At 40.7% G+C, this 25,856-nt stretch overlaps 1 protein-coding gene across 4 annotated transcripts in view; it reads right to left on the reverse strand.

Moving 5' to 3' along the window:
- The window catches only part of SCAPER (S-phase cyclin A associated protein in the ER), a 136,245-nt gene that overhangs the window by 60,155 nt on the left and 50,234 nt on the right, over nt 1-25,856 (reverse strand). For all 4 annotated transcript variants that reach the window (XM_002192032.7, XM_030281052.4, XM_030281053.4 and 1 more), the window contains 3 exons: nt 19,080-19,216; nt 15,907-15,972; nt 6,195-6,321 (listed from right to left, as the gene is read on the reverse strand). In XM_002192032.7, the coding sequence (XP_002192068.6) occupies nt 6,195-6,321; nt 15,907-15,972; nt 19,080-19,216 (330 nt within the window). The remainder of the gene's footprint in view (nt 1-6,194; nt 6,322-15,906; nt 15,973-19,079; nt 19,217-25,856) is intronic.

The following is a 25,856-nucleotide window of genomic DNA, read 5'->3' on the forward strand; positions in this document are numbered from 1 at the left end:
AGCAGCAACAGCCCTGGCTCCCCGTGTGCCCTTGGACTGTGGGCACACAGCTGTTTCCTTCTGAAATTACACCTGTGCCTACGTGTACTTCCACTTTTTCTGCAGAATTAATTCTCTGTGTGACTGCAGGTTTAAGTTTTGTCAGGATATACAGTGATTATCCAGGTAATTCCCCTGTGCACCCACACCAGGAGACAGCTGCTGTAAGCAGCTTAGCAGGAGAAAGAGCTGTGTGATTTCCAAGCACAATGGTGTCTGAATCTGTTGTCAGAAAGAAATTCTACTTCTAAATAGATTTGTGACTTGTAAGCATTCAAAGGCCCGCTGCTGTTTCTGCCAGTGGTATGCTCCAGTGCAGAGCGGCAGATGCGGAGGACTCGGGGAAAGGAAGGGGCTGACCCAGAACCACCCTGCCAGGAACACCTCCCGCTCACAAACAGGCACATCAAGGTTTGCATTCCTACCATAAGGCCTAAAGGTAAACTTTTTACATCTTCAGTCAGCCTACGAAATGAATCCACTGTGAGGCTCTAGAGAATATAGTATGTTAAATTATATAATGACACTGTGCCTGTGTGCACGGGCACGGAGATACCGAAGATCACAAAAGACAATGTCAAGCCACTGGTTCAGGATTATGGTAAATTCACTATGACTGTAATTTTCACTCTTTTTCATAGATAATGCTTTTTTTTACTTATGTAAGATGGTGACAGATAGGCTGGCAATTCTCTCTTTAAAGACCACACCACTCTGCTACACTAGGAAAACAGTTCTTCGGGTGCAAATATCTGCAGCATCAAAATTAAATGTGCAATAGTTTGGGAATCACAATTCTCACTGTATTCTTAAATATACTTCAAGCAACAATATTGAGTCTTTATAACAGAGCATTTGCTTCTAAAATCTATTTTGTCTGTATATATATGTCATATATATATTTATATATACATACTCACACATATACACACACAGAGCAATTCTAAATCTCTGTAGAGATATTTGAAGAAACTTATCACATGTTCCATTTAACACTGCTTTTGTTCCATACATTAGTTCTCTAACAGTTTTTAATTTTATTGTTTCTGATGATGAAGATTTTTTATTTGGGGGATTGTCCCTCTTCACCCTGGCTACGGTCACCATCCCCAATGGGCCCAAGAGTTTAGAGAATAAAACATAAATACAGGGCCTGAGTGTGTTGTTAGAGCCAGCCATTTCTGACAGTCTTTACAATGGGATAAACACTGTCTGTCTACAGCCCCCATGTATTTGAAAGCTACGACAAACATTTTACTGAAATGTAAATAACTGACATCACCACTGCTCAAACAGGAGGCTGAAAAGTCTCTCTAAAAATCCCAAACCCAAAAACATTGCCTGACACAAAACAAACCATTAATGGTTACTGAGAGAGCATGTTTTAGAGATCATGAGCATTGTGACCCTTTTTTTAGAAAAAGGATTAAACCACAGCAGTCAATGACTAGCTGATATTCACACATTTTTCAGTTACAAAATTATATCCTTCTCTAAGGAAGTATATTTTCCCCCTGAAATCTGTTTCCAAAAAGAATATTATTCTGAATTAGTAATGTAAATATTCATACTTAAGCTTAGCCTATTCAAAGGCAGTTGCTTCTAGATTTGCATGAAGAGAGCTGGTAAGTAACTATAAGCACTGTGGCCCAATTTATTAAAAGCCTCCTGTTTTACTTCGTGGTTCCATTTTAATTCCACACTTTAACAATTTATTTTGCACTCACTATTATTTACTAAGCTTTTTACAGCACATATAGAGTCTGAAGGAGATCAGGGCCACAGCTATCCTCAAACCCATCCAAAATCATAGTAAGTTTTACAAGCAGAAGCAGTGAAATCTTGTTTGTAGGACTTTGTTCCTGGTGAGTATATGGGAGCCTCAGCTGTACTGTTTGTGCTGGGCCATGGATCAAACCTGCACCCTGCTGCTGCAGCCCTCTCCCCAGGAGCAGAGCTGTAGGAGCTACAGTCAAACCACTCACTCAAAAGAACCTTATCAATCCTGTTGTGGTGGAGATTTTTTCAAACTAGTGATCAGTAAGAAGCATCATATAAAAGCAATTCCAGGTAAGCAGATTAACTGTTGCCTTTGAATTCCAAAAATCATGAGGTTCTCTCAGAATCCTACTGAATCTGTGGGTCATATTCCCAGTCAGATGGAGAAGGGCTTTAAGGGCATTAAGGGCTTGCCTAAATGTCACATGTAAGTGTTGTACAAATTTAACTGGAGTGATTTAACTGCACTGTTTTAGCTGCAGCTGAGCCAGGTGAAAAGGCCACTGCCCTCAGCTGTTGTCACCATCCTCACAATGGCAATGCCCTGCGTGTCCCCCACAGTAAGTGTCTGCCAACCCTGCCCAGCACAGACCTGTCCAAAACCACACTGGACACTTCTAACATTTAAAAGTAGGATTTTTAAAACCTGAAGGCACACCCAACCATCTGTGAACAAATTTTAGGAAGAACTTTAGGGAAGGGATGTTCTGTCAGCAAGTGTAAGGACGACCATCCGAGAGGCAGTAACCTCTGACCCAGGTCAGGGTCACAACCTCAGAAATGTATGTACTTCAGTCAGACCAGGGCCCAATGTGTATGCAGCAGACATTTTTTAATTAGTAGATTTTTTAAATAATCAAGTTTTTAATCAGGAAATTTCACCTCTTTACATAACAGGGAAATAAATTATATAAGCATAAGCAAGTTAAAACTGTAGCTGCAGTCACACTAACAGGTTATACTGCTCTCAATATCCCGGTTCCTAAGAGTTCCCAATTACAGGACATTTCTGTGGGAGTGCTGAAGGCAGGCTTGAGCAGTCACTTTGGGATTCCTTGTGCATCTGAAACACACAGCTGCCCTCGGTGATGGATGTGTAAAATTAGTCCACCAAGGAATGAACATGCATAAAATCAAAAGAATCATGGCAGGACAAATGCTCTAGCCCTGCCACTTCAAACATCAGCCCTGCCTTCTGTAAGAGTTTTTCTTGCAGCATCAAAGGGCCATTCATAGGAGATCTTAAACTGAGGCTTATCAGATCTTATTAAGAGCTTGAAGAGTCCCATATGACATCTGCCATCCTCAGGCCAGGGCTTTCTGGTAACATTTGCATGCATTCTGCTGTTGTGGCTCTGTGTGTGTTTATTTTCTTAATATCCTTTTAAACAAGGAAGAGGTGAAAGTGAATACAGCTTCCTTCCAGGATTTCTGCCAGAAAGGGTGAGATACACAAATCCAAGGACTTTCCAATAACCCAGAGCACATCCAAGCAGCAGCACCACTGGTTGGACACACCTGGGGAACAGCACTCCAGGCATACACAACATCGGGATTTGTGCTCCCTGCCTCCTACCAGCACACGGCCAGAGGGGCACAACCCTATTTAAAACTGGAACCATATGGTGGTTTATGACTTTAGAGTACCTCTTACGCATATTTAATTTAAAGACACGTGAGCCACATGTTTCATGAAGCTAATGGCCACTCTCCAAGTCAGATCCTCAAAACCTGCACTTCAATTCACTTATTCTTCACAAATCCTTTTCCAGCATTGGACACAAAGCTCCTCCTGTTTGTAGAGCTTCATCCAACTAAGCCAATATGGGCGTATCAAGAAGTGTCTGGAGATCTAACAACCACTTGAAGCAAAGCAAAGCACATCCCTTTCATTTGCTAGCACTCAAAATATGCTGCATTGCACAAGGATCCAGCAGCAGTGAATGAGGAGCAGGTAAGGCGCTGCAATAAACAGCCAGGACTCCAAAATACACAGTGGTTAAGATGCATCTTTGTCTGAGAGAGATTTCTCAAATCTGAGTATCTAGAGAATATACAAACCTTTCAAATTGCATTAAACAAGCACTTCTTGCTGTATTAGTGGAATCACTTGGGCCCAGGTGCAGAATGTGCTGTGTCCAGCACAGCAGGAAGGCAGAAACAAGAGCTAGTGTGATCACAATAACCATGCAGGCATGCAGCACCCTAAAATGTTCTCACACTATGAAAGAGGTTCAGAAGTGAGAGAACGCCTTATTCAGTACAGTGGAACACATCAGATGAAGGCTAAGTCCAAACAGAAACTGTCAGTGTGATCTGATTGTACCTGGAGGCAAATCCCATTGAGACAGGGCTGCAAATCTTTTGTATGTGGCTTTTTTTGTGATTCAAGTTTGCATAAATATTACACCCCACCCTTTCAGGCTGTTTTAGCACAGTCATGGAATTTCTAATGAGCTGAATAACTCTTCATTTAATAGTACATATTTTTCTTATTTACTGTTACAAACACCAGCTCAGCAATTTATTTCATTATCTGTAAAACCAATCTTTTTTTTCCTGGTGATCCTGAATACATTAATTTTTTCAGGCAGTGCAAACTATTAACGAAAGAAAAATCCAGTGTTTCGCAGTATGAATGAAAAGAGGGGTTTTTGGATCAATTATATTTTGTAATAGTTTTCCAGGACTTCTTGTGAGTAAGAAGAATTTCTAGTAAGTGGCAAGGATCTATTGTAGTGAACCCTGTCCTCCCTCAGGGCAATTCTTTATTCAAGCCAGGCCATTAGCAAGGGTAAATCAATGTTATCAGCTCACACACTGACAGCTTGTGTGGTTCCCACTCCCCCTTCCTCCCCCCACATTAGGCTATATTTTTATGCTCTCCAGGGAAATTCAATTAACAGTGTCAGTCTCCTCCTCTCAGTCCACGACTGACACCATCAGGGCTCTTTCAGTGCCCACTGACACGTGAGATGTGCCTGTGGATTTCTGACTCCCAGGTTAACAAGAGAATTCCCATCCCCTCCTGCAAATGACCATGATCTGTGCTGTAAACACTGCAACAGTTACTGAAATCAATCCTTCCTGACCTTATTGATCAGGACACTTGGATAGAAAAATACTTCTCCAGTGGGAGGTAAATGTTTTGGGGGTAAAACCCCAAATCAACAACAAAATAACCCATGTCTATTAATACTATCAAATGTAGTTTTTAACTCCCCACTGCAGACTCAACAACCAGCAAAACCATGGAAACAATTACTGAGTAACCCTTAGCTGCAACTCACATCTCATTTTAAAAAATCTCAGCAGATTCCACATTCCCAAGAATTTCCAAGGATTATTTAGATAACTTTCAAATAGATTCATCTTTTCATCATAGTCATGCAAAAACATGATTTTGAAAGCAATAAAAAATTAGTTTTTCAATAATTTATGGAAGCACTGTAAAATGTGAAAATGTCACTACTCTTTCAAACACACTCTTAAGCTTGATGAGCAGCTCCAAGGCACCACCACAATGTACATGAGGAGCCCGTGCATCCCAGGCAGCCTCCCGGATCTAAAAGCATGTTCCATTAACAATTGTGTTCTCCACACTGACTCAGCTGTGAAAAGCATCAAGCAGAGATCTCATTTTCACAAACATCAACTCCGAACCACAATGATGCCATTCCCTCCTCAGATTTCATTAATTTGGTTTTTTCCAGAACTAATTTTCATTATGCCTTGATTACAGATAAGAAGTATTTTCTAGTGGTTGAAGAGAGAACAGAACATAATGTCCAAGCTGAAAACCCAAATACTATGGTCCTAATGGAACAAAAAACCACAATAAATGTCAGACGGCACTGTGGCAGCAGACTGACAATGAGGAAATAGCAAAAAAGATTCAAATGCAGTGCTATGAATAAAAAAAAAAATCCCACATTTACCATAAATCAAAACATGCTATGCAATCATATCACTTCTAAAAAGTCAAAAACGTAGAAATATCCCACAGAGATCCCCATCATACCTTCCTCCTTCAGTGAAGACCCACTGACTCTGCTGAACTCTGGCAAAACTCAACAGATTGGTGCTCCAGCAAACCTGGATCCAATTCTTTCCTCTGTTTTCTGCTAAAAAGGGTTTGGCCCCTTATTGTAAAAGCTGTTTGTGGGTAAACACTACAAGCTAGATGACTGAAATTACCCAGGTTAAAAACAATCCTCATGAAAACACAGGGGAAAAAAGTGAAAAGTGTTACAGCAGACACTGCTTGTTACACAGAGGTAATTTATTCCTCAGCATCTCACATTAAACATTCCCAAACCCAAACTGATGAGACTTGATGGCAAAACAATTTATAGGTCAATCCGAAGTCATAATACCTCTTTTTCCAGAATCCGAGAGATCTCTCCTAAAGTCCTGTCCAGACCAGGAACTTTGTGGTTCCCCAAGGAACAGCTATCCTGCATTTGGAGGTGCTTCAGAAGGTCTTTTGCTAATCGTTGTAACCTTCAACAGAAAACAGAAAACAAAGAGCAGTTAAAGCAAAAACTCCCTTATTAACCTACATCTTTGTAATGAACCTCTGGTAACAATGAAGGAATCATGGAAATCTATGTTAAATATTGTTAGCATATATTCTGAACAGGATGCTAAACATCCAAGGAGAAACTGTCAGCTTGAGTGACATTTCACTATCCACTTTTTCAAGGAAACAGCACAGATATAGAGTGAACAATACAGCCATAAAGGTGCTTTATTAGCTACATTTGTTTCTGTTGTTTCCCTCTTCCCCTTCCACAGCTTATCCTGCTAGTTTTTGCCATCCTCCTTTCCAAATGGTTTCACCCTATTTAAGATGAGTAAGGGAAATAGAACAGCAGGACCACTTGGCTGATTTCTTATAGGCATCATAAAAGAAATGGCTCTTCAGGGTTATTTGAATAAGAGAAAAGCAATGGCTTTGCAGCCTACTCAGAAAGGGCATTTTATTAACAAGGGTCAGTAATGAAGCCAAAATGCAGAGGTGGGAGTGATGCAGAGACACACATGGGTTGGATTCCATTTCAGTTTTACACATCTGCACCTGGGCTATTCACCTGCGCTCTCCTGCTCGGCACTGAGGGGAAACAGACAGTGCCAGGGCACGAAACAGAGCAGTCAAAACACAGCCAGAGTTTATCCTTCTGTGCCTTGACTGTGAAGGTGCAGTGGGAGCAGCAAGGCAGAGGAGACAAGGCTGCCGAGTCCCTTAGCTGGAGACTGAGAGCAGTCAGGAGGTGTCACTCTGTACCTGCCATGGGTTTGGTGCCACTGCCTCAGTGTCCCCTCCTGCTGCTCTGGGTCACAAGGCTCAGGGCTTGCTGGTTTCATCTACTGGGCAACCTGCACTGAGGTGGGACAAAGCTGCTAAGTGAGCAGGAGGAGTGGCACACACTGCTGGGACTGGAAGCCTACACATAGAAGCCTAGAGGAAGGAAAAATAGGGGAATGGTAACAATGCTCATCATAAAATGGAGATAGTGTAAAAGGGCCAGAAGACATTCACAAAGTGACCACAGAGTATTGGAAAAGAAAAAGACTACATTAACCAGTCTCCCAGAAGTGAGACAGGAGATGGAATGGCTGGAGAATGTACCACAATAGCCACACTATATAAAAAAAAATCCCCACTATCAGAATATTAATTTGTGGAAGAATAGGGAGTTTCCACTTAATCAAGAGACAACAGGTACTCCGTATCTTCTCTCAGAAAAAAAGAGGAGCTTCATTAATAGCTTTCAAGACATGCTGAAGATACCTATATGTTCTTGAAGTACAAATTAAAATGATTCATAGAATTTTGAGTCTTGGACTTCTTATCATCTGGTCAGCTGAGCCCACTCATATACAACCAGAATTTTTCTATGACAAGAAAAATAGAAGGAGATTACATCCTGATGAGATTTTTTTTCACTATTTCCTCTGTGGAAAATGAGGTTGGAAGAAACCTCTGTCTATCTCCATAAGCCACAAGCTAAAATGGGAAACAAAACTAAAAGCCAAAGCCCAAATAACTGCAAGACTTGGATAGTAAATCAAAAGACCACAGCACCAATGAGAAGTGGAACTGCTGCAGTCCACAAGCAGAGTATTTTCACAGAGTGGGATTTAGAATGGCTATTGCCTTGGCAATATCCTAGCACATTAAGCAAAAAATACTTTATTTTTTTGGTATATCTACCCAAATTCCATGATTAAAGCCTATATAAAGCCCACCACCCTATATTGTAACTTCATCTGACAAAAGACAGCAAGACAGGTTTCCATTTGCTTCATTTAACATCATAGGAATGCAATTCCACCAGGATTAACCACAGAGGCTGAAGAAAGGCACTTCCCTAATCTCTATCAGGCATCTGCATACAAAATGTGTGAGGTTTATCAAAACATTACTCACAAGGATTCAAAGAGAACATAATCATACTACACTGAGCCTTCAGCTGACACAATTAACACAAGAGTCTTTCTCTTTAGTCTGCTAAGATGCCCCATAAATTCAGTTTCTGTGCTCATTTTAAAAACAACCTGTACAGTACTAACTTCCCAGGAAAAGCTTCCAGTTTTTCCATTTCTTCTGAAAGTCTTTCTGGATACTTTTAGCAAAATTCAAACTTTCTAAGCATGTGTTCAGCATCACAGAGTAAGAAACTGGAAGAATGAATTTCCGATTCTGCCACATTAAAGAATTACCTCTTACATCCTCATATCCTACTGAAGGGGGAGTTTTCTGCCAAAACTAGTCAAAGGGTGCTGTGTGATCACATGGGGAGGAGAGGGGAAATAAAATCTGCCTCCTCCCACCCAGTGAGCCTTGGAGAAATTATTTAAATATCCTTCATACTGACTTCTTGGCTGTGTCAGAGAAATAAGAATAATTTTCGGACTGTTTCAAAGGACTAGAAATATATTGCAAGAGGACTTGTGCTTGGATGCAGAATTTGCTATTGCTATGAATGGATTTGGAAAGAGAGAGCTCTTTGTACAGACTGGACTCCTGGCACACTCTTGGTATGCACTGGGGATTACTGGGACATGGCATCCACACCTGATCCAGTGACTTTGGAAAAATACCACTGAATCCAAACCCAAACATTTCAAGATAATTAATTTGTCTTCCTTCCATTCCCCAATTTTCACTCCTCCAATGCTTACTAAGCCATACATGGAATGATAAATAATTGAAACTTTACTGTGCAGGATAATAGGGAAAGTTAATGTTTTTTCCTCCTAAAATTATTTACATCTCACTTAATAAGGTTTTAGTACTTCTCACAAATGGATAATTCAGAATGCAGAATGTCAGAAGGATGCAAGGCCCTGATTTGTCTTGGAACACTACCATAATGTAAACTAATAAATTGTATGTTCAGCAAATACAAATACAGTATCTGATCTTTTTGCACTGTAAAAAGAAAAACAAAGGCTACTCATATCAAAGGTTTCTAACATGGGCTAAATAACTTTAGTAGGTTTAACATATTTTATAGGCCAAAGAAAAAAGATCTGTCAATATTTCTAGGCCACATTTAATCTCCAGAAAAAAGCCAAAAAGCCTCGAAATAGTAGCATCAATACATCCAGCACTTGCAGATGTAACCCGAAGTCTTGGGTGCGCACTGATGTCCAGGGAATGATGGGTGTGGCTGGGCAGGCTGCTGGGCAGATCCCAATGGAAGGGGAGTGCATTCTGCTCCAGGCATTGCTGCCAGGGCAGCCCCGCTGCCGGGACACACGGCCCTGATGCGGGACACACGGCCCCGATCCCGGACACACGGCCCTGTTGCGGGACACACAGCTCCGATCCCGGACACACGGCCCCGATCCCGGACACACGGCCCCGATGTCGGGACACACGGCCCTGATGCGGGACACACGGCTCCGATCCCGGGACACACGGCCCCGATCCCGGACACACGGCCCCTATGCCGGACATACGGCCCCTATCCCGGGACACACAGCCCCGATCCCGGGACACACGGCTCCGATCCCGGACACACGGCCCCGATCCCGGACACACATCTCCGATGTCGGGACACACGGCCCCTATCCCGGACACACGGCCCCTATCCCGGACACACGGTCCTGATACGGGACACACGGCCCCGATCCCGGACACACGGCCCCGATCCCGGACACACGGCCCCGATCCCGGACACACGGCCCCGATCCCGGACACACGGCCCCCATCCCGGACACACTGCCCCGATCCCGGACACACGGCCCCGATCCCGGGACACACGGCCCCGATCCCGGACACACGGCCCCGATCCCGGACACACGGCCCCGATCCCGGACACACGGCCCCGATCCCGGACACACGGCCCCGATCCCGGACACACGGCCCCGATCCCCGACACACAGCCCTGATGCGGGACACACGGCCCCGATCCCCGACACACAGCCCCGATCCCGGACACACGGCCCTGATCCCGGACACACGGCTCCCACTGCCCCGAGGCAGGCGGTGCCGGTGCCGGTGCCGGGGGGCTGAGGGCGGCTGCGGCTCCTGCCCCGCTCCTGCCCCGCTCCAGGCAGAGCCGCGGGATGCCCCGGAGCTGCCGCAGCCCCTGCCCGTTCCCCTGCCCCGGTGCCACCCCTGCACCACCGCCCGTGTCCCGAGGCACGCTGCGGGTGTGCCAAGGCAGCACCACCCCCCTGCCGGACACAGCCCCCGACACTGCCGGACACAAACCAGCTGCAGCTTCATACACCTTGGAATGCAAATCTCAAACGGGATGAAAAAATCCTACAAACACTGTTTTCTGCATATATTCATCTGCATTCCCAAGAGAATGTTTTAGCTATTTTCTGAAGAGGAAATCCACCACCTGCCCAATCATACCCGTTATTTATCTTGCTTTCAAGTTTACTTGAATTTTATTTTATTTACATTCTAGCTCTTCTACAGTTTCCACAACATTTTGGAAATTAATTTTTGTACAAGTACTTCCAGGTTCAGAGATTATTTGTTTTTTCCCTCAGTAATCAGTATTTCTGCATAATACCTTATAACTGGCCTAACTGGACTCTAAGCCTACTACACCAGGAAAACCTACAACCTAGAGTGTATCAGTGAATACACTGACATATCATAATGAAAGAAAGAAAGTACTTTATCGATATAGACATTTAGCTTTGGGCTTCTGAAAGAACAAACTTCACACTACATTCCCATCTCCTCTGCAGCAGACTCTTAAAGAAAGTATTTCTTTTTCTACCTCTTCTTTTCTTTTTGTGCTGCAGTCAGTTTCCAGGATAACAGTGGTCCCCAATACCCATACTACCTGAATTATCCCTCTACAGTAAAAAAAAAAAGGTAAATACAAATAATACATAAGAACAATTCCTTGTTATGTGAGGAGAGACTAGATAAAATATTAGGGGAAGGGGTTAACTTCTCCCCCTGCAAACCTGCTAATTCCCTTCAGGCACAAGGCAATCTTTCATTACTTTAGTTTCCCTATTGTATTGAAGGATGACAATTACACTTTGCTACCTGAATATTTAACACTGAAATACATGGCCTTGCCTCTGCATTAGAAAATACTAAATAGATGTAAATAACCCTCTAACTTGGTGAAAATGTTTTCCTTCCCTTTTCAAAATGTACTCTGATGGACACCTGAGAATGCTCTAATGGACACCTGACACACCTTTTGCCATGTTATTCCAGTACACTGGACACTAAATAATTACTCAAATCAGTTGCCAGAGAATATGAATTAATACTAAAAACCCACCAAGAGTCCACCAGCACCTACAAAATTACATAAGTGCCACCAGGGACTAGCCAGCAAATGCACTTGAGAAAGGCAGGGAGTAACACCTGGCTTCTTCAGGTGACAATGTCCACAGTCCTTTCCTTGAATGTCCCTCTTGGCACATGAAAGTTCAGAGACCAAAATACCGACCACACAAGACAATATTTGGAATTATCCCACCCCTCTCCCTAATGCACACCATTTTTTAAACAGATACTAAAACCCCCAACTGTCTGAGCCATCTTTTAGAAGTCATTCCTAAGAAAGAACTCCTTAGAGTCATTTACAATCCCAGCCATGAATCCGTGCTGTACCACTGAAAAAGGGATACCCACTGTCTGTCACAGCAGGATAAAGCCTGTCTGCTTATTGCTATTAGTGTATTACCAGTGTAGAGCTTAGAAAGCACTTGGATCAGTGCTTCCTTAGTGCAAAAGGTTTTATAAATCTGCAAACCTTCAACTAATAAGAACCACTGAAACAGTCTATCAGTTGCATCAGGAAATCAGTGGTCTCATAATATTAAAGTGGCCTAATCTTAAAGGTGATCTAAAAAGGCTTTTTACCTGCCAAAGACCAACTCTGGTTTCTGTCTGCCTTCTGTAACAACTGACAACTGACTAAGAACTAAAATCAGATAAGAACTTGCATTCCATAAGTAGCTCTGGTTGTGAAGACACACTCAGTTTGGGGGTAAAGGAGTGGATAAAGAAATGTGCCATAAGAAAGGAAGCATAAAAGAAAGATACCTTTCTTTAATTCTAAAATACATTGCTTCTGTTAAGCAAATAAATACACCTACCAATTTAAACAGAAATTGGTAGGTTTAAACAGAATTTAAAAAGGAGCTTCTCAATTTTTAAGCTCCACAGCCCACTAAGTCAAAATATATTTTCTGTTCATTGATATACTTCCACTCCAATCTGAGTACCTCAAACCTTCCCTGGGGAAAGACAAAAACTCTTTGTTTTGACCAAAAACCGCATTTAGCACTCAGAGTTTCTACCCCCTTCATTCTGTGATGGGACTTTTCTCAGTAACTGTGCAGGTGTCCTGAGGGCTGTGCAGACTCCCAGCTGGCAGCAGTTTGTACCCAGCCAGGTACAGGCACAGAATCCCTGGCACACGGTGTCCTGTGCCTGCCTGCACAGCTTCTCAAGGTAACAGTGCTCCAGACCTGCTGCTGTTTGTTTCTTTCTGCTGACTCCTCTTCCTGCTGGCCTTGCTTCAGTAGCATCCCGTACTCAGTTCTGTGTTTTCCTATTATTTTTCTCTATATTAAGACTGGGTTGTGCCATGTTAATAGATACAGTCTGGGCTAAAACTCTTGCCTCATAAAATTTTTTGACCTCTCATCCTTTCTCTTACAGAAAGAGATAATACTTCCCTATTCTTCTTCCATTTTCTAATATGTGTTGTGCAAAGTAAACACATTTTAATATAAATAAATGGGCTTCTGGTTGACCCACAGACACTCCTCTATTTAAAAAGCCAGTTCTGACTTGAGCTCCTATTTTTATCCCCTCATTTTCAAAGAAGCTCACAAATATTTAAGCCCTCATAGCAGGTAAAATGTTGTGTAATTTTGGAAATAACAATAACTATGGTCTCTGAAACTATATTTTAAAAATTTAGATGTAAGCAGCTGATAGATCTCTAGGTTTTTACATGAAGACTGCAAAGAGACCTCCCAGACCGTGATGGAAGTGAAAGTTCCTGATGTGTAACTTTCACACCTGAAAGGGCATGGCTCTACCAGAGGCAATAAAGGAAGAAACTAAAAAAGCAGAGGGAACAGAATGAGCAATTACTTACATAAAGAGAATTGAAAATTGCAAATTCAGGATCAGTCAGAAGATTTGAAAACATTTTAAAAATATTTAAAATCTGTGTTTCTCTCATGCTACAACTGAGACAGAACTGACAAAGTTCTACATCACTGATAATCTCAGAATTTAACACAGAGACACAAGAGCTTATTAATATCTTCAGAGTCAAATGCTTATCTTCAGAGTCACATTTCTACTTTCTGATGACTAGAACCTATTTTTTTATTTTCTAGCAGCAAAGAAAAGCAAAACATAAAAGCTACAAATCTAGAAGTCTCAATATACCAAGAAATTAATCTTGCAAATGGAAGTGCTGATGACCAAGAAACAAAGCCAGCGCTTTCCATGTGTTTATGCAGGTGTGCCATCTGCTGGAGATGGGTCATTTTCTTGTGTCAAACCTCAGTGATGGATTTTTATTATTTTAAAATACATCTAAGATTCAGCAGCAGTTTTCAAGCTTTTGAAAAGCCTATTTAAAATATAACTTGCATACAGGCTCGTTGTATGTACATCAAGGAGGTCTAACTGCAAGGATCTGAACTGCTTAACCACAAGCAGCTTGTACAAAATGCCACCTTCCTCAGCAGTTTATGAGTGATGGAAACAACCACAAACCAGACAGGATCTGGTACCGTTTGTTACCTCAGTGTGAAGATAAATACCCCCAATCTGAAAAGTTGGTGCACTTTCAGGATGAGGGTTTTTGACTCCAGCTCTTGAGACCCTACAGCCCCTTGACTAGTGCTACAGACTCCCTAAGCCCAGCTACCAGCAAGGCACACACAGCATCTGCCCACTGGGAGTGGATGTCTCAGGAACACTAAGAACAGGGCAAGCTGCATAATCCTCTCTACTGATCTGTTTGTTTCCCCACTTTTGGCTTAGGATTTTTTCAGGCTGGCTATGCTTTCCTAGAGCTGCAGGAATGCAGGTAACCTGTCAGTGAGCACCTGTGTGCACCCTGTCAGAGTTCCCCACACCTCCCTGTGTTCTGCATTAAGAACATTGGGTTTGGTTTCTCTAGAACCTGGCTCCAGCTTTCCCCTGTGCTCCCTCATCCTGGTACCAAGAAGACAGCAAGCAATCACCATCTAACTTTTCCATGCCATCTGTGACACTGTAGATCTCCATAACATAACCCCATAAGAACTTCTTCCCACTATCACATTTTCCTCCAGGAGTAGTACTAGTTTACCTATTCCTGATATGTAAGACATACCTGAAGTCATTACATATTTCCCTTTCTGCTATCTCTGAGCCTTTAGCAATTGTAGCTTATGTGTTCAAAGACAAAGAACTAGAACTTCACATCCTATTCAAAAGATGTAAATGACCTAGGTATTTATTTTGCTTGTTTCTAAGTAATTTTAACAATGGATTTTTATGCTGCTGATACTGAGCTGATATTATCCCATCTGCAAATTCAAGGCCCACACTTTTTATGTGAAGATATAATTGAGTTCTGTCTTCTCCCTCCATTGGGTATATACAATACAGTGGATTTCACCTGCCGTTTTACTGCCTGCTCACTCACTCTCTTCAAAATTATTATTCAGCACCAATTCTTGTACCTACTGTCCTGAATTTCTGCATGAACATTGCACTGTTGCCTCACTGCTGGCCATCTTTTTCCAAGTCATTTTAGAACATGGTGACCATCACAGAACTGCAGAACTCTCCTGGTAACCTCCCTGTACTGCCAAGGACTGATGAAACTCCAATTCTTTCCAAGTTCTTAACTGTTTTGCACTTAAACTACAGCTGCAGTTTCTTTTAAAATCTTAAGTAATAAACCTTATCAAAATTATCTTGGAAATCCAAGCATTTTGCATCTTTTCCCAACTGGTTTCAATGGAATCAGAAAACAAAAGCTGAGCAATTTTCACTTTCAAATTAAGCAGAAGGAATTTGTCAGTGATCACAGATCTTGTTTTCATCTTACCTCCAGCTGTTTTCATCTGTGCCTTATCTTTGACAATAAAAAGATCTATTATTTAAAAAGCTCAATGTCAGCCTAGGACATCTGTGCATTAAAACAGCTGTGTTTCCAGCACAAGAACCTTTGTTTCTGACCAAATGGAGGTCAAACATAAGATTGCCAATCCCAGAATTCCAGCTGAATTTTTACCCATCAGTCTTAAAGTACAAGACTGGAACCTTCTTGTTTCCAGGCAAGCAAAAGATAAGTGTTATGTTCTCTTTATTATTGCAGGCTGATAGAGAGATATGATATACAGGTAAAGATATACAGTGTCTTCAGAAAAAAAGACACATTTATTGTCTTTATTGCATTTATTGAAGTCTGAGCATTTGCATCCAAGACTGATCTGTAGCTCAGGATGGGAACATCCCCCTACTGGGGGGAAACCTTCCACACCTGCTCCACCAGAAATTTCAAGGGCACTTCTGTGACAGGGGAAAAAAGCATATGTCTAAAATATATAGAGATAAATGCTTACTTGGCTTTAAATGGGGAATCAGACACAGCATTTTTTGCTTCCATCAAGCTCTCATATTCCTTTGCCCTGGAGGAGAAAATATTCATTATTATTGACTATTGTCTAAAGTGTTCAGGATATAAGACCAGCAAGCGAGTTCAAACCTTGGGTTTTTCTGCTTCATAGTAAAGCACAGTATTTCTATCAATGCTGCCCTGTCATAATCCACTGCATCTTAACTACTGGCCATTGGCCATTAACAATTTGTTTTTAATATCACTACTTTATAATAACATCAGTACACAAAGGTGTATTTAAGTTGACTTTTCAAATGGTAGAAAATTTCACAAGTGATATATTTAACTGTAGTAATCTACTACCTATTATAAAATTATTACTATATAATATTAAGACAAAAATATGTAAGTAATATTATCATATAAAATATTAATGACTTAGACATGTAGTATAGACCAGATTAGTACATCAGAGTGATTACAATTAACATACAAATAATTGTTGCATTTGCAGGCACAGGAGCATTTTTTATGTAACTACTGACTGTAGTTAGCCAAACAGCACAGAAACACCTCCACCAAGGACTCATTTACTGCTGGAAAGAGAAACACGACCTCTTTAGTCCCTTAAAAGTATTGTTTACACTGGCCATGTGCCAAAAGCAGGAAGAGGGAGACAAGCTTTCTTCCACTGCTTGTTTTCACTCCAGCCAGCCTGTGCCAACAGGTGAAATCCGTGAGTCGTTCCTGGAGCAAGGCAGGACCCACAGCAACAATCCTGTACCCCATTTCTAATAACACACATGTAATGCAAAACTAATCCAGGCACTGCAGTGATGCAGATGCATTTCTCTCACATACATGTATTAAACCTCTCTTCATATTTTCTGTTCACCGAAATGGCTCAAGTTTCCCAAAGCTACACAGATTTTCCTTTTGTTTGCTTCACCATTCCAATTTAAGCTCCACGCAAATATTGTTACATCACCACCAGCTCTGATTTGTGGGTCATTAATAAAGCCATTAATCACAGTTGAATTTAGTATTAAACATGAAGGTGAGATTTCTTTATTAACCTTTTGCCTTCTTCGCCAGAAACAACACATTTCAGCTTCTGTACAGACAAGTCAGTCAAACCTGAATTATCACCTCAAAACCCTGTTATTAAATGCACATGGCTGGAATGCTTGAAGTCCCCTGCAAAGCCCAGAGCAGCTACCTGCTAAGCACACCTCTGATGCTTCCATTCAGCTTTCACTAGCCCTGCTTCTCCTGTGTCACTATCCAAACATCCTCCTGCTAGCAGCACATACATGATAACCCGAGATAATTTACTTACTTATATATCAGTTGTTACTGATAGCACCAGTTAAATGGCTTAGGGTTATAAAAATAATTAATAAGACTAACGAAACTTCTCAACACATCTAATATCCCATTGATCACCATTTGTCCCCTCGTTCACCTCTGCCCTTCATTGCATTGATACTGCAAGAGTGATTTATGATCTGGAAACTCAGAAGTGTAACAGGAACCTATTTGGTTGCAGTTCTTATTTTTTTCCAGTTTAAAATATCACAGCTTCCTAGAAACTAAAATGTATGTGACATTTCAAGTGCTGAGGTGTAAGGGCATTCATTGTAACTATTTATTTTCCTAGAGAAGAGCTGAAAATATGTACTAAAACATGGTGTGTAGATAATCTGCTAACACCTATGAAACTCTAAATTAGCAACATCAAAATACCTCTGCTTTATGTTGCTACTGGACATTTTTATTAGAATGTCTTCTGTGTTAACATCAAAAAATCTTATATTTAACTCTGAGTTATCTTCAAGGACAGCAAAGCCATTGAAAACTCTAGCCACCTTTTAAAAGTAAAACCAAACTTAATGAACATGAACTTCATGTCTACTCAATAAAACCCAGATTTTGAAACTTTCACTGTGTTTTTCAATCGTACATCACCATTGTAAAACGATGGCCTTTTATTACTGTTTTAATTACAATTTTTGATGATGGATATGCTGACTCACACAGCAGTCTGACACATACAAACTCAAAATGTTCTGAAAAAGTTTTTCTCCTATCTGTGCCAACAATAAATTATTATTTCAACTTGCATTCCAAGGTCTGACAAATCTTTGACTGAATGCAACAGAAGCTGCCCTGGAGAAATAATTAACACTGGACCCAGTAAGTGCATTATATCAACAGGTCACATGAATAACTCTGCATCCCGAGCATCCAGAAACCTGAAGAACATTATGCAGGTCCAACAGTGATATTCAGCTAGTGGATCTGCTCACCCAAAGAGGAGAGCAGGCAGAAACAATAATACACTGTAAGAGTGTTGTGGTTTTGAAGGCTGATGTACCTGCTAGGAGTCACTAAAACATCTCACTTCTACTGTAGCTCTAAAAATCTGTGCAAGCTTTTTTCTCTTATTTGAAACCCTTCTAACTTAAAAAGGCAGAGAAAATGTGTAACAATGACTCTTACCTAGGTGAGAAGTATTTTTAGAGAGAAATGCAAAAATATGCTAGAATATTGAGCTGAGCATTAACTAACCTGAGCTGGGGACCATTCAGCCATAAAGAGTGACACTGCCAGTTCATGATATAATGACGTCCTGCACATCACGCTGATTTGCAGATGTCACTTTTTAGACTAAGAACAAATTGCACATCTGACAACTCACTTTCCACTTTAAGATATTTTTAACTTTCTTCTTGTTGTGACAGGCAAAAAAAAAAAAGATTAAATTTAGTCATGGGATTTGACACTACAGCAGGCTGACTTCTATTTGTTGATTACTATTGATTTTCTTTGATACTTCATTTAAAAATCAATAGCTAGAAAGAAAAATAGGCATGGTTTACACAAATTTAAACATGCTATTGTATGCTAGAAGAGGCTACAGTTTTGGCAGGGCACTGGCATCCAATTATGAGAAAAGCTCTTAACAGGTGAAACCAAGGGCTCCAGATCGATATTCAGTTTTCTTTCTCAATCAGAGAAAGTGGTCATAAATTAGGCTCATCAGTGTTATTTTCAAGAGACTCCCAAAGCAAATAATTTTAAATTTTTTTCAGCCTTCCATTGCACTCACAGCAGAGGACAGAAGGTAAAGTTTAGAACAAAACTTAGAAAAAAATAAAAATAAATTGGTACTACCTGGAATTCATCCGTGCCTTTAGCTTTTTGGCTTTCTTTTTAATTTTCTGTTTCTCCTCTCCATCTTTTAATGGTTCCACAGGAACGGAACTCTCAATTACAATGTCCACAATGTACTTTTTTAATGACAGGTGCTCCTGCAGAAAATAGTGGAATAGTATTTAATGGCATAGCATGTGATGGAGATCATAGATTATCTTCCCAGGAAAAAGAACAGTGGTAAATATTTAACTGAAGGTTATGAAAATTAAGCCAAATCTTAAAATAAATCTTGAGAGATTATTTCACACTGGAGATAACAAGCTGTGTATTTTCTAAAAAGGGAGAAAAATTATTAAAAGAAGATCAATAAATATTGTGCCTCTTTTCAAGAAATTGTTACCTGCAAGTATGGACTCCAAGCTGACATTCTCTCTCTCCTCCGAGCTGCCTTTTACATCCACAGAAAACCTGCCCTACCAATGTAACTCATTGCATTAAATAATCTGATTTTGGTTTTTATATTAATTCTTCATCAAAATCTAAACGTCTTTTAACCTTCATTAAAATATATGGATATGTATTTTACTATTCACTACTTACAATGTTCCCATTTATTAACAGGACTACTACTTTTCCTCTCACATAAAAAAATTTGAATTTAGGCAAAATAATGGTAAAATTTCAGTTCCCCACAGAAGAAATACTAAACAACAAGTTCAATTTCAGTTATTAGAATAATTTACACAATTTTTAATATACTGAGACTTCTATCTGTTTTCTCTGCAAAATACCAAACTTATTATAAAGTACGGGTCACTTGCTTACCCTTTTGGTAAGTACCCTTAAAATTCAAAGTAAAAGGTGACGTGCTAAAAAAAATTTATAGACAGTATTTTCCAAAAAACAACCTATATTTTCTTTCATTGATTCAGGAAAAATACTACATCTGTTGAAAACAAAATAAATCTCAGTGAAATTTCCTGGAAAAAGACCATTTAGTTTTAGTGCTGCACGGTACAACCCAGGAATATATATCTGGTGGAAACAGTAAATGAAATATCCATTTTAAATCATAAGAATGCAAAATGAATACTGGATTAGTAGATCTAATTCTACTGAATGAGTACTGGACATTAGGAATCCAACACTATCCTCAAAGCAAATTCTACAGGTAATGTTGACTTTCCCTTTGCTCCTCTGCCTACCTTGGATAAGTTCCAGCACACCTGAAGAAACTTCCTCAATGAACTGTCCCAGTTGTTCAAAGCATACACATTGTCACAGATTGCTACAGTTGCTTGTAAGGTAATTTTAACAGCTTTTGTAGGCATTTTCCCTGCCCTAAATAGTCTCCATTTAGTTTTAGCAAGAAGGGCTTAAAAGAAAACCTTCTCAGGGTACCTCCAGTGGCTGTGCCCTTGGAGCATAATTGCATTGAGTTAGTTCTCCACCAGGCTACTGCAATCAGAATAAACCATCCCCATCCTGGTTATGAACTCCAGCTCAATTCTGTCTTGTCAGAGAGATGTATCCCTCAACACCCACCTAAAAATACCTTTTCCACTAACTTTCTTTTTAAAACCAGAAATCCAGTCCTTAGGTTCAAACTGCACAGGAAACAGGTGGGTTGGAGCTTGACAATGTTAGGAAAATGAAGGACTTCCTCAGAACAGACCATGGCACTGCTGCTTTGCTACCAGGCTTTGGGGTACTGATCCTGTGACATCTACTGAGAAAGATATTTATGAATTATTTCCATGGGATTTGGCATGAAGATCCCTGCTTTCCAAAGGGTACAGCCCAGCACCTCCAGGAGCATCCCTCAGATCTCCCCAGTGACCTGCAGCACGGGTTACACACAAAACTAACCAAGGCTGTTACTGTGCTTCTGCATCTTCATTCAGCAGTGCAACTGGCATTCTGGTTCATCATATCTTCACAAACTGTCATTGCTCCAAAGTGACAGCAGAGTGGAATAAAGTTCCCACTGCACTCTGGGATGGCCACCATACTACACCAGGGGTAGCCAGGCTGCTGTGCAGCCACACCAGGGCAGTTGTGACCGTGGGGTCACACTTGTGCTGGGCACAAAGCAAGGAGACAAAGCTTTGCACCTCCTGCACAGACGCTCATATCTTTTTTCATCATCTTATCTGTGATTAGCTGCTGACTTGAAGAGAACTGTAGGGTTCAACAAGCACATTCATGCCCCAGGCTGTGGGGCCAGGAGAGCACCCATGATGGTTGCACACATTTGTTCACAGGAACTCGAGCACCTCTGTGCACCATGGTTCTCAGCGTTCTCAGCTTTCACACGGGGCAGTGTGGATTAATATCAGACTTCATCCATACAGCTCATTAAAGTCAGACCAGAGTAATAATACCTCGTGTCACAAAACCAATCTCCCTCTGAAGGTACAGATCAAAGCGTGGGATTATCACCGCGGGCAGATCGACACCATTCAGGTGTGAAACAAGAATAACAAATAGCTTGGGATTGGGTGACAGCTGGCACCTGAGGAGAACTGCTGCACATCACCCTCCAGAGCAGGGGAAAAATATTTATCCCCGTGTTTTATTGAGCTCCCACCAGTTAACTGAAAAAATTGAGGTTTTAGAATCCACTGAGTCACACTGAAGTACAGAAGTCCAATCCTTTAAATAATTAAACTCATGAGTAATTTTACCTGCATAGCCATACTTGGGCAAGAGAACACACCACAAAAATAACAACCATCAACAACAAAACCAATAACAACAAGCATAAACAGGAGTGAGGCCAGTGCAGGGCTTTCAAAGCAAACTTTTATCATCCTTTCATTTACATAAAAATGAAAGCTATTCATTTGGGGTGGGTGTATTTCTAATAAATGCAATGCAGGATGATGGGGTAGTCTGCACACTTCTTCCTGAAAGCCTTTCACTTTTAAAAAAATTATTATTTTTATATAAGTAAATGCCAAGTGCAGTCAGAAGTTCTAAGACTAAATTAATTTATCCTCTCCCTAAAAGCATTCTGGGTTTCTTCTTATGGCAATGTGAGGGGTCATCACTGGTCTGGCCCTGTGCTAGGCTGAGCACATTCTGGCCTCAAATCCTCAGATACTGTTAAACCACCAGATCTTTTGAGAATTTAGGCCATTATAAATGCAAAACATTATAAGTAGAGGCTCTTTTTTAATGGAAGCTGCTGTAATTATGATCTGCATTCAGCCTACCGACAATTTTCAGTGCAGTTTTAGTTTCAGCCATATCAATTTTAGCTGTGCAATTCCTCTGAAGCTCTGTTTTAAAGGCTTATGTATAATATACTAATTTTGCTAGCTCTGTCCTAACAGAACACTTTTGATCTCAGGATTAAACCAGAGCCAGCTATGATGGTCACTCCATATCAGACTTCTGCCATCATTTTTCATACTTGATACTCATCCTCTGAGCTGCACAGCTGAGATCAGAGAAACATCACAAAGTAAGGTCTCAGCTTTTGTGAAGGTGACAGAATCTGTGCCACAAAGAGCAGGCACTGTTCTGTGCTGGGATGTACAAATGCTGCAAAATGAAGAAACAAGAACTGAATGCTGACATTGATTTCTTCATTATCACCTGTGTATGCTCCTCTCTGCTCATGTGATGATGGCTCAGTGACCCACTGGAGTAGAAATACTCCCGCTCCTTCTCTCCTGTTATTTCCATGCTCCAAAGCTAAGAACTACTGTTAAAAATCCCAAGGTATCCTGTACCTGTCTCAGGGGGAGATCCTCAGTTTTCAGCTGAAAAAGCCAAGAAGTAGAAGTAAAGTAGTAAACATCCACCACAGGATATTTAATGGCATTTTGTACAGACACACATTGTTACTGGACAATGCTATAGAACCTCTAATTTTTTACAGAGCACTGAAGTAATTTTTAGAACAACTGACATAAATTTCTGTAAAAGTTTCAATACTTTATTTACAAACAAGGTCATAAAGACCAATATTATTGCCCATGTAAAACTTAAATCACCACAAAGCAGACAGAAATTAGATTATTTACAAAAAATGTCTTTGCTATTCCTTCCTTCTTGTTGAGGAAGATGAAACAAGAAAGCCTTATAAATATGATTGCCTGGCAAAAGATTTTGAGATTATGGAAACTATAAGCAAGATTGAAATGAAAGCAAGCTTTGAAATACCAAGCCTTGGTTAGTGAACAACTGGAAAACAACAGTATGGCTAGCTGAATGTAATCCCCTTTCGATGGAACAATACCCTCTCCTTGCAGACAGCTCCAAGAGTCAGAGCAGACCCTACGAGTTTAGCAGAAGGGGTCCAAAGAGAAATTTTTAGGGTTTAAAATGTACCACAGCATGGTAATGTAATGATTCTTGTAGGTCATATGTAAATGCTATAGGATTTGTATCGTGTACTAGACTGGTTAGTGAAAATTGGAATGTTCAGCACAGAAGAAGATTTCCTGCGTTGCAAGGGGACCCTCCCGTCTCTGGCAGCTGCAGCAGGGCCTGCACCGCGCCTTTGCAGGAACTTCGAGTCCTGAGCCCCAGCTGCAGGGATCTCTCCTCTCCGTCCCGACCCTCCTACCCACTGCTGCTCCCACACTTCTCCCTCCATTCTCAACTGTTCTGACTTTTGGTCAAGTCACTGAAGCTTTCCAAATGCAACAGATGGGCCTCATCTACAAACTACATGAGGAATTGAGTTGCCAAAACCATTAAAGCTAAAACTAATAAGGTCACCTCTGAAGTCACATTCTTGCTGGTTATTGCCTAGTCCCGTTCAACTGCCTGAACCAGAAAATCTACCCTGTTAGTCTCATATCTTGAAGTTGATAATTTTAGTTGACTAGGCACTTCTTATAACTAATGTTTTCTCTGTTTCTTATATGATATGTTTACAGTACAAGGATAACAGCATTATAACCAATATCCCCTGAAGCAAAAGTAATTTTTTTCAAACTCTAGAACAAACATAATTTTTGCAAAGTTTTTCGTGGACAGTGCAGCAAATGCTACAAAATGCTGAAATGCTATGTAGCTGAGCAGGGTCCACTTCTGCTTGGATGAGGAAAACCATACCTTCAACTGGATTCCGAACCTCAGTAATCTGTATAAAATACAACAGCTGCACAAGAAATTTCCCAACTGACATCCTCTTCATACAATAGCCATTCACAAGACCAATACTCCTCAGCAGCTCTCCCCATTTAGTGTCTCAATTACAGCAAGAGCACCCATGGATCTGTCTTTGGCAGGTGAAACCTTGGATATGTATTTATCAAACCAGAACACAACTGCAAAATTATGTTCCTACCCCATTTTTTTCACTATGACATTTCTTGGCTCTCTGTACTACATAAGTTACTATTCATTTCACTACTCAGAAGATATTAGTAGGAACTTTATTAAATTGTGAAGTGTGCCAAACAGAATTCTTCATAACAAAATTCCCACCTTCTAAAATTAGAGGTAACCATAACATAAATACTTATTTCCTGTTCCTTTCTTTTTAAGTAAGCGTTGCCTTTTTATGAATTCTGCCTGAGGCACGCCTGCACAGGCAGGACAGTATTGCAGCCAAGCCAAGAAGGGAAGGAGAGCCTGGCTGTGCTGGTGCAGGGCAGCCCCAGCTGCAGATCCCCTGTGTTATCCCTGGCCACCCTCAGCACAGAGTTCCCCCAGCACAGGCAGGGACAGGAGGCACTGGGATCCTTGGGGCAGGCAGGAGGAGCAGGAGCTGCAGCCGGGGTACCAAGGAGCTGCTGGCACCTGCTCCAGGCTCGGGCAGGCAGCACTGCAGGGGATCCCTGCCAGCACGGCCTGGCAGGGTGTGAGCCAGGGCTCTGAGCTGTGCTCCCATTACAAACACGCCAAGTCAGAGACCTGCAAAACCTTCCTGCCTGCTGGACTTTCACCCAAAAAAACTAAGCCAAAATGACCTTGCTGAATCTCAGAGTTTGTAAGGTATTTTCCCCTCTGTTATTTTTTCATTTTCATTCCCTTCTATATTTCTGGATTCTGGCCAGAACTGAAGCAGAAATGCCAGAATACTGCAAGGCTGGCTATTCTGTTATTTTTGTGATCTTTCCAACCTTGAATCCCCAAGTTCTGAAAGAAAAGGCATGCTTATAAGTGTTCTAACCCAATTTTGCAGACCAAGGCAACTTGAAAAACATCTGTCTCCAGGTATTTATCTAAACTCAGTCTTCAGAACTTCCAAACACTTGTTATTACTTGCCTTCTCACATCAGCATTAAAATATAAACATGAGGAAAGCTATAGAGAAATACTTGTAGTAGCTTATATCAAGTAAAAATAACTGTCATTCATTTACCATTTTAATATTAAAAATATATATCAAACTGAGTATTTTCCATAAAGGTAATGTACATAAAGAATATATTCTAGCAAATCAATAGGTAACTATTCTGAAGCCTACATATATCTTTTGGATTTACATCTGTACCTGTTTCAAAATAATATTGTGTAACTGCAGAAAATAATTAAAAAGTGTTTTCACTATTTATTACCAATGTCAGGAATAATGGTTTCTTACTTGTGTATATAATCACTTAAGGGATATATTTGCCAAATTTTGAAGGGTTTTTTAGGGTTCAATTCTAAATCACATTACCACAGGAATATTTGTTCATGATTTTACTATATGTTTCAACAGAATTCCTCACTGTGTTATGTTTTCCTCATAATCTAGAACAATATTTAATATGGAAAACAGATGCTGAAGTAGACTATGAGTTATATCAAAAGCACACTTCAATTTTAAACAATGACAGCCTGAAA

This window comes from Taeniopygia guttata, chromosome 10 (assembly GCF_048771995.1).
Source record: "Taeniopygia guttata chromosome 10, bTaeGut7.mat, whole genome shotgun sequence".
Lineage (NCBI taxonomy): Eukaryota > Metazoa > Chordata > Aves > Passeriformes > Estrildidae > Taeniopygia > Taeniopygia guttata.